The sequence below is a fragment of the Pristiophorus japonicus genome, chromosome 15, assembly GCF_044704955.1.
Source record: "Pristiophorus japonicus isolate sPriJap1 chromosome 15, sPriJap1.hap1, whole genome shotgun sequence".
Classification (NCBI taxonomy): Eukaryota; Metazoa; Chordata; class Chondrichthyes; family Pristiophoridae; genus Pristiophorus; species Pristiophorus japonicus.
In genome coordinates this window covers 174,629,513-174,639,075 of record NC_091991.1, presented here as the reverse complement: position 1 = coordinate 174,639,075, position 9,563 = coordinate 174,629,513, and the positions used below count along the sequence as shown (strand labels likewise).

Sequence of the window (9,563 nt, the reverse complement as noted above, 5' to 3'; positions counted from 1 at the left end):
TATTGAGTCCGCGGTAATTTTTCACGCTCGCTGCGAGGCGCTGAGATAAACCCCTCTCATTAGAGGCGGCTGCGAAGGATTGCTAATTTGTCCAAACTGTCAGAGCCGTGTACAACCTCAGGTTAAAAATAAATCACAAAATAAACTGCACCTTCCAAACCCGCGCCATTCATCACCCTGTAAGGATCTTGGGGTTCCAAACAAAAATATGCCTCTTTGGTAAACACTTAGTGGGGGGAAAAAAATAATAAAACCGTCTCTAATTTGCTTCAGCTAATTTGGAAATGTGTTGCAAATGGGGCTCTTGAAAATTACGTTCATAATTAATTGTGCAAATTTGTTTCTATTAAATAAAAATAACACGTATTGAAGAACTCAATTACCATTAATTAAGCTTGATATCCTAATTTGGAAATTCAGTAATACAAACCAGCCGTTTTGGAACCGGTTGTGAGAGAGAAGACTGCAGCCCTTGGGCTCAGCTTGGTCCTTGGAGATTTGGAAATCAGAAAACGAGATGGAAGCGCACAAGGTGCTAAATTAGCTCCGTGATCTGCACTTATTGCATGCACACTCTCCATTACTGCGCCTTTCTGTGTGCAACTTAATATTCAGGGCATGGCGCCTCGTCTAGATAGCAGATTTATCAAATGGGAAAATGAATGTATGATGATCAGTTAAATTGAAAATCAGCGCCGAGATGACAGCTCGACCTGACACCTCCGTAATTAGAAAGAAAAATGATGGCGTCCGATGCATAATAGAGCAAAAACAATTTGCACTGTCCCATAATGATCCAGCGTTCAAATTGAAAATTTCTCTTGGTATAAATTGAATTCATAAAGTATGATTCATCGCGGACACATCTCCCGGAGACTGCGAGCTAGATCGATTGATAGTTTGTCTAGAAACAGCTTCCTCCTCGGGCTCAGCAAAAAAAAACCCTATTGAGCTGAGAGCAGCACCAACATTGGACTAAACTGCTTAACTAAATCACTAATTCACCTTAAGGACATGTGTCTGCTAGCGACCGATACTCGGCCTCATTCACAACCGCAATCATTATGGCTGTAAATAAATAAAACATGAGCTTTACGGACAAAATGAACAGCTGCAAATTGAAGAAAGGATGCAATTTATTGCTTCCAGGGAAATATTTCACGTTATTTAAAACAACATAGCATTTTAAACGCCGGGGCTTTTTTTTTGCTTTGGCAGATTATATTTTTTCCACCTTTTGGTACCAGACCGATACAGAAATGGCAAGCGTGACTGCTGGGGTCAGGAATTTGAGGCGAGACCAGTTTTAAGGACACCGAGACAATCATTTCCCTATTAACTGAATTTGTACAGAATGAAATTCCTGCCCAGAGAGTCTTAAGTGACGTCCGTCTCGACACAGATATTCTCTTTTTTTTTATCTAATTATTTTTTTTCTCCAAAAGCTGATGCATCCTGCAGAGCAAATATCACAGGCACCGAGCGAAAATTATGTAAATATTATTAAAGAGAACGGGAGCTCAGAAATTCATCTGCGCGCACCCAGAACTAAGCCGGCCTTATTATTATATTCAATTTATTTGCAAATAAAAGGCCCGATGACCAGAAGGGATCAGCGATATTTAACTAGGCTGTAAACATAATTCCACTGTGCACAGACTCGACAAAATTAATGGTTTTAATAATTGGGATTTTAATTCCCAGGGAACTGATGTAGTTTACACTGCATAAGTGCCCTGTAAATTGAAGGGGATTGGCGAGGGAGGGGTGGTGGGTGAGGGGGGGGGCGGTGGGGTGGAGGCAAGGCTGGGTGCGAGTTGCTGGCAAAGTTCTCTCATTCCCCCCTCCTCCCCTCCCCTCGCCCCTCTTTCTCGGTGCAGCTGTCCTGAATCTCGCAAACTCCCCCCTTGGGTCTCCTCCCTATTAGAACAAATGTGTTCTTCTTTTGTTGAGGCGCGTTTGCTTTCCCTGTCCTATTACAGGCGACACATGATCAATAGGATGATAACACCAGAACATCAATATAAGCGACAGAACAATGAAGGATATCATCGAACATCTATCTTAATATAGCCCGCTACAAGATACATGACAAAGAAAAGCTCATGAAAATTCCAGCCCACGAATTCCCATTTCACAACCAATTCAGCACAGCCAAATATGCACACACACATCTCATCCTATTATTTTCCAATTTCAATTTTATGCCCCAGCCCTTTCATGCTAATTCTATTATTGAAGGAACTTGTGTGATTCCATATCACTATAAAATCGGTAATGTGTAATAACCCTTTGGGCTAAACCCGACCTCGGCTGCCATCGGGAAAATAATCACTTTCATATCAGGACGCGGCAGGAAGCGGGCAGGACCGTGGCCCCTCCGGCTTCGCCACAGATTCACAGCATTTTAATGAATAAAGGTCTTATAGCAATAAACACAAACACAGCCTCTACCAGCGCAGCTCGGCTCCTGCGCAGATATTAACACTGACAGATCACAGACAAAAGAGTTTTTTTAAAACAGGAACTTTTATTTATAAAAAAAATGTTACATCATATATAAATATTTGATACATTTGTTTGGGTTTTACACAATGAAAGGAGGAGAGGATTCTTGGTTTTATACATTGCGTCCAGATACTGATGTTAACTGTATCTATACATATATATATATATAAGATAAACTGTTTTGGCTCCACTTAGTGAGGGCTGGGTTAATACAGTGTTTCTGTATCCGAACGCATCTCCTGGTCAGTGAGAATTCACACAGACACCCACCTGCAAAGCAAACAAACTAAATAAACTGAAAGGACATGTTTATCGAGTGAATTATACGAGAAAGTCCTTATTTCCCCTCCCTCTTTCTTGTTGCTTTGTTTTGTTGTGTCTGCTTTGCAGATGTGATGTTACTTCAGAGTCTCTGCTTAGTCCATATCCACGTCTTCGCACTCTGTCATGTGTTCTCGAGGGCAGTTTGTTTTTACTGGCTCGGGAGAGTCCGGGTTCTGTCGGGCTAGTTCAGCTGAACTCTCCGAGGCCAGAGGTTTGTTTGACTCGGGCTGGTTGGAATTCGCGTCGGGATACTTGGCTTGTGTGGGGTTGGGAGTTGACCCGGGATAGCTGGTCTGTGCTGGGTTGGGAGTTGTCCCGGTGTAGCTGGTCTGTGCTGAGTTTGAATCTGACCCGGGACAGCTGGTCTGTGTGGAGTTTGAATTTGTCCCGGGATAAGTGGAATGGACCTGGTCTGTTGCTGGAGAGGTTGTGTCTGGCCCAGAGGGAGATGGAGGTTCGATGGGGGGTGTCCTGACACTTGTTTGGGGTACAATAAACCCCAAAGGTTGGGTAATGGGGTACAGGAGGAAATGTCCTTTCCCAATGACTGCTCTGGGGTTTGGTAAGGCTGGGAATTCGTAGTGCGGTTTGCGCCGCGGTGTTGTATCAGAAAGGAGACTTTCCACACTGAAAGGGTTGGTTTTTTGATCACACTTTGTCACGATGGGTGAACGACCGTTCGTGCACAGGTGACCCTGAGATTTATCCCGACTGCAGTCCAGATCTGACGATCTACTGGGATTGTTCTGGGGCGCGTTTCTTTGGTGATGGTGGTGGTGGTGTTGGTGATTGGCGAGCTTTTGCCCCGTTTGCTCACAGTTCGCTTCGATTTGGTCCCGGCTGTCGCTGGGCGAGTGCGGGCCGGACTCGGTGCGAGTTGGAACCGGCTCCCTGCGCGCCTGGAAGTGGATCACGCTGCTGTCGGAGTCGGAGCCGGACGAGGCGATGCTGCAGTCTCCCTCCGAGTGCAGCAGCTTGTTTTGGGATTTCAAGAGTTTCTTCTCTTGCTTTCGTTTCTTTTTCTCCATCTTTTCCATCTCCCTGCGGGCAATCTCCTCGGGGTCCATAGGCTCTCCGCTGCAGGTGGTGGGGTGCGAGTTATGCGCCGGTCGGCCCGGTCCCTTCTTCGTATTTTCTTTCTTACGCCACTTAGCTCTGCGATTTTGGAACCACACCTACGTACCGAATAATGAAAATGACATTACAATCGAATTTCACATCATTTTTCTCTCTCCGCAAAGTTTCTGTCATGTTTTTGTCCGTCTATGTTTGAACTGATCAATTCCCTTACACTACAGAAGGCAACATCTCCAGCCCGAGAGCATCCTCCTGCTGCTAATGGGTGGACTTTAATGGCCAGTTAGGGGTTATTTAATCAAACAAATAAAAAAAAATTAAAACGGTTGTTAAACTCGTTAACACGTCAGTTTTAAAATATTAGCGCCAACAAACCATGACGCTGTATTTCAATTTTCCTTTTTATTAACAAAAAAGTTAGAACTAGTCATAATTCATAACCCATCGTTGGCCCAATTTCAGACAACTCATAAAAATACGTTTAGAAAATTCGTTGCAGATCTCTTTTTTTTAAATCACTTGCTGTTGCGTGACATACTACTCAATATTGGGACTGAATACAAAGATTGTTGAGAGGATATTGAGTGGAAATAATAGTTAAAAGTTATTTTAAAATGACCCGGGAAAAGATTGAACAGGAACGGGCTCCGGTGCCTTTGGGATGAGATGAAGTTCGGGAGTTGCAATTTATTTCCCTCGCCCTCTCTCCTCTGTGTAAATAACATCTTGTTTACACTATCAACACGAAAACCTGAATTAGGTTAATTGACAAACGAATTGCATTTAATCTCGCGTGTAATTCTATCAATTAAATCGATGCTTTGCGATTTCAACTGAAGCAGTTTATTTTGCAAACCCAGCGGAGAGGTGGAATCAAAGCTTGAATCCGCCCCTCAACTTATCAGTCCTCATCTCATCAAAAAACAGCAAGGGGGTGTGTGGATGAGAGAGTACAATAGAAACAACCGATATGGTGGTTCTAAAGGGAGTGCCAAACTCAAATAATAATTATGATCCACCATTAATAAACGAACAGGTCTTCGTGACCAAATACAAAGGTTTACTGTATAATTTTAACTTCCAATTTAGCACATCATTGTTTCCTTTCCTTTCTCGCCTCCTACAGGAAACAATTAATAAACTCGCTCACCCTCACAGTTCCTGCTAGGGCCCAATATTACCAGTTTTATTTATTTTACCCCTCTACACAACACATACACGCGAAAATCACAATTCATATATAAACGCAACGCCTGTTTGTTACACATACAATCGAGGATTTTTTTTTCAAAATTAAAGATTTTAAGCAAGTTTTCTTTTAGGGGAAAAAAACAAGATCACTCTGATCAAAAGAAACACTCGTGTCCTTTAAAAAAAAATATATATACCCCCTTGTTAAACACGAATTAAACTGGCCAATAATCGTTTTACAAGGAGTTCTCTTTGTGTCGGTTCCAACTGTTCTGTCAATGAGAAGTGCTCATTACCGTCTTAAGGGAAATAAACATTCTCGACTTCATCTAAACCTCACTTAACTACCCATCAACAAATTGGATAAAGTGCTTAAGAACAGGGAAGGGTGAGGAGCGGCTGTGTCTTTGGTCTGATATTTCTGCTCAATCTGTGCCACATCCTGTAATTCTGGAATGTGACAATAGATTTATAATTTTAAACGCATTTATTTAACTTAACACTCGGTCGTTTTTTTCTGACAGTTTGCAGTTGGTCGTGGTTTGTACATGTTCATAACACATTTTTGCAATACAGTTCCATCTAAAAAGAATATTTTTCCCCCAAAACACATTTTTTATGCATACAGTAGCCAGCCTGTTGCAAGTTGAGAAAGGTTGCGATTTGATTATTGCCATTTAAATGTTCGGCGGCTTCTTCCCATTAAAATACTATATGTTGACACAGCTTTCTATTTAAGAGTTTGTGTGCAGTCCCACAGAGGTAAAGACAGCAGCTCGCGGTTCCTACAGCAAGAGTAACAGATTGTCAAGGCCAGACAGTTTCAGTGCAGAACACTTGTGTTTTATAACCGCTCGTTCTTGCCGTATAAGTGCAGGCCTTTTTTTTACATTTATACATAAACATTTAACTTTCTAAAATACATAAAAATTGAAAACCATGTGTGGATTTCCTATCAGACTCAAATAAGATCAGCAAATCATTTGTTTTAAACTGAAGTGCAGTCTATATCTATAATGCACTATTAATATTAGTGTTTTCCCATTGTTGAAGCCACAGTCCCACATCAATTTTATTAAGGAAAGAATTACAAAATAAATCGTGCAGTGAAACGGATTTAAATGTGAAAAATATGAATTAAAACACGTTTTAACTTTGTCAGCATCCATTCAAATTGTAAGAAGCCACCACATTTTGTAAATACTGGATAATTGTCAGCTGCAGTACGGCCTTTCGATACAGTGGGCTTGTTATAATGTGTGTTGTTTTATTTTATTGTATTTTTTTACCTGAACCCGAGACTCCACCAGATCGAGCCTTAATGCCAGCGCCTCTCTCATGAACACGTCTGGGTAGTGGCTCTCGTTGAAGGCTTTCTCCAGTTCCTCCAACTGCCAGCCGGTGAAATTCGTCCGCGTCCGTCTCCGCTTGCAGCCGGGGGTGTCCTTTTCGGGATCCGACGTGTCTGTGACAAGAGAGGGATAAAACAAAAAATGGGGGGTGGGGGGAAACATTGATCAGAATAAATAAAATCGGAACGAACGGACTACAAGCAGTGCATAAACCCGTCGCTGGATGCTGGAAAATAAATACCAGACATCACCATCTACAAAGGCCTTCCAACCATTTTCCCCCACACTTTCTTTCAAAATTGCACTCGTTTCCACCATATTAGTACACATTAAGAATTCGTGCAATATCTTTATTGTAGGAACGAAAAAAACCCACAATATTTTGGTCCCGTTCTGTAAATAACCCGTATTAAATAACGGATACTGGCTGCATGCGACTTGTGACCGTATTTGAATTTGTTGAAATGCAGGTGCATTGTCCCAGTGTATTGTTAACGCTTCTTGCATCTGAGTCGGGCTCGATGCAGTTTCTCTCTCCCAGCGAGAAGAGAGGGGAGCTTGATGAAAACAATATGTGCAGCTTTTTACAGGCGCAGACTTGGGCAGAGAGCGCTTCATTCCCACAGCATCGACTTACCGATTCCCACGGCTATAGAGCGCACCAGCACACACGTCCATCCATCCATACACACAAACACACACACACACAACCTATTGCCCATACATTCCGGATCCCGGTATATGACCAACGTGCTGGAGACTTTCAAAATACCTTAAACACACACGCTATCCTTCGTTTTCCTTACAGCCCATGCATAACAGTTACCTGGGCGATTGTACTCGTTCTGACGTTAAACTACTTTTTGGAATAAATCATTCCCCACTTCCACTTTGTATTAATTTAAATAAGTTTCTGCTGGATAATATAACTATGTTTGGCGTTTCTGTTAGATTTTTCCGTGGCGAACCTGCAGCTCTCATTCTTGGCCTGTCTGAGGCCCGAACACTTTTTCTCACTCTCACTCTCTCTTTCTCTTACCTGACAGTTTGAAGGACTGGCTTTCCCCGTTCACGTTGCAAGCCGAAGGCATCAGCGCGGACGGATTGACTACCGATGCCGTGCAGGAGCCGCTCAGTAATCCGTCTATGGTGAAGGGGACGCTGGCAGACTGGAGCTGGTGGCCCGCGAGCTCGTACACATGGTGATGAGTAAGGGGGTAGTGAAACCCTACCATACTGGCCAAGCTGCCTCCAAACTGAGCATGGTGGTGCTCGAGAATCCTGCTATCCATCATCTCCCTGCAGGGCGAAAGGGGGCCAAGGAGAGAGAGAGAGAGAGAGAGAAAGAGCTTGCACTTAAAGGATTTGGGTGAACTTCAAAATATATGCAGGGGAAGTAGAAAAGCGGTTGACATGCTAGTGGACGGGGAGGATGTGTCTTTACTTTATGAACATAAAGGATCCAATAATTAGCTCAGGCTTTGGGAATTTGGGACCAATAAGAAACGTTAATCGCGCCTGACGTCAGAGACGTATATTCGGTGTGTGTGTTGGTACCAGTGGGTATTAAGACCGCTTGAAAACGTTTCCATATCGATCGCTAATTATACATGACATCCACCTCAATAAACAATATATGAGCTGTCAAAACAATGCAGGAGGATCTGACGAGTACGGGCCCAGGCTCCCGCAGGTTGATTGGTACCTGGTTAAATACTAGGCAGAGCACAGAGTAAACATATGCAATTTCTCCGCACCCCCATACAGCACACACTAATAGATTTTTTTTCTCTCTCTCCCAAACATTGACCATCGTGTTGTCCAAGATTTTTTTTCCTCTCTCTCAAAGAGAGAACGATTTCCTTGGTCAGCTTTTAAACTGATGTCGGGCCAATTACAGGGACACATTGAGCGGCAAATAGACTGATCGGATAATAGCGGATTCATCAGCTGCTGTTTCCAGAGCTGTCACAATGCATTTAAAAGAACATGATATTTCATCTTCGGCGTTTGCTCCAGACTGCTCCGTCACTACGAATATTTAAAGCTATCGTGACGGTGCCTTCTATATATATATATATATATATATATAAACAACAGGGGGAATCTCTAAAACTGCCATTCGCTCTTTATGGAAAATATCGACAATAAGCAAATATTGAATTATTAATCACAGGACGGTGCTAATTAAACACAGGTCACACCAGTGCACGGGTGCAAGGAGTCATTTTTTTCATTATTTTCTTGCCATGCAAAAAAATCCGCCACTTTCTCTGAACCTGTGATTAATGGTAATGAGCTGAGTCCCGCTTTGTTCTAATTAAATTATATTCCCCATTGAAGTTTCTAAACTCGCTCTCAACCGCCGAGCTGCAGACAACAGGAGGGGAGGGGGATGGGGGGGCAGAAACAATTAGACAACGAATCATTGTTTTTGTTTAACAAAAAAAAACACCGAAATAAAACAAACATTCAAATTAATTCGTTCGGATTGTTTCATAGAAGGGCGTCAGCATGCTAAAAGTACAAAGTTGCAAGAGACTCTTTAGGACCACGACTGGGGTCCCGACCAGGGAGGGGGAAAAAAATTGAGATGCACTTGTCCCGGGCTATATCGGTAGCATTCCGTGATAAATGTTTTATTTTAAATTGTTGCTCTGATTTAATAATATATTATTTCTTTCAAGCCTTCCCTATTTCTGCTAATAGAACAATACGTTGTCTATAAATAAACTGAAATCCCAGTCATAACACATTAAACCCAAATTATTCATCAGATTTCACCCTCTCCTTCCATGTGAAGACAATTCGAATGACTCCTTAAAATTACCTATTAAATTAGAACTGTAATCTTTTTAACAAGAGATATCAATATGGTGCTTTCCATTTACACCTTTCTCGTCCTTTCATCCTCTCCTCATTTTAATAGTTTTAAAAATAAAATTATTATGCATTATTCTGAGGTTGAGAATATTAATCTTTCCGTGTCTTTCACGGGCCCAGATTGAATTCTATAAATTGATAGGGTGTCGCTTTGTTTGACAATTGTGTCTGATTGTTATTTCTTGCTACTCAAAGGGGGGAGAAAAGTTGTTTAAATATTATTGCAAA

At 42.1% G+C, this 9,563-nt stretch overlaps 1 protein-coding gene across 1 annotated transcript; it reads right to left on the bottom strand.

Moving 5' to 3' along the window:
• Positions 1-2,924: 2,924 nt before the first annotated feature.
• Positions 2,925-7,747, bottom strand: uncx (UNC homeobox). The gene is made up of 3 exons (XM_070900015.1): positions 7,492-7,747; positions 6,390-6,565; positions 2,925-4,007 (listed from the first exon to the last, which is right to left on the bottom strand). The coding sequence occupies exons 1-3, from the start codon at positions 7,745-7,747 to the stop codon at positions 2,925-2,927; spliced, it is 1,515 nt and encodes a 504-aa protein (XP_070756116.1).
• Positions 7,748-9,563: the final 1,816 nt, after the last annotated feature.

Excerpts from the sequence above, each read along its gene's own strand:
- uncx (XM_070900015.1), bottom strand. The coding sequence starts at position 7,747 with ATGATGGATAGCAGGATTCTCGAGCACCACCATGCTCAGTTTGGAGGC. Across the intron at positions 6,566-7,491 it reads CCAGTCCTTCAAACTGTCAG|ACACGTCGGATCCCGAAAAG; the intron begins GTAAGAGAAAGA and ends CTCTTGTCACAG. Across the intron at positions 4,008-6,389 it reads TGGTGGAGTCTCGGGTTCAG|GTGTGGTTCCAAAATCGCAG; the intron begins GTAAAAAAATAC and ends TTCGGTACGTAG.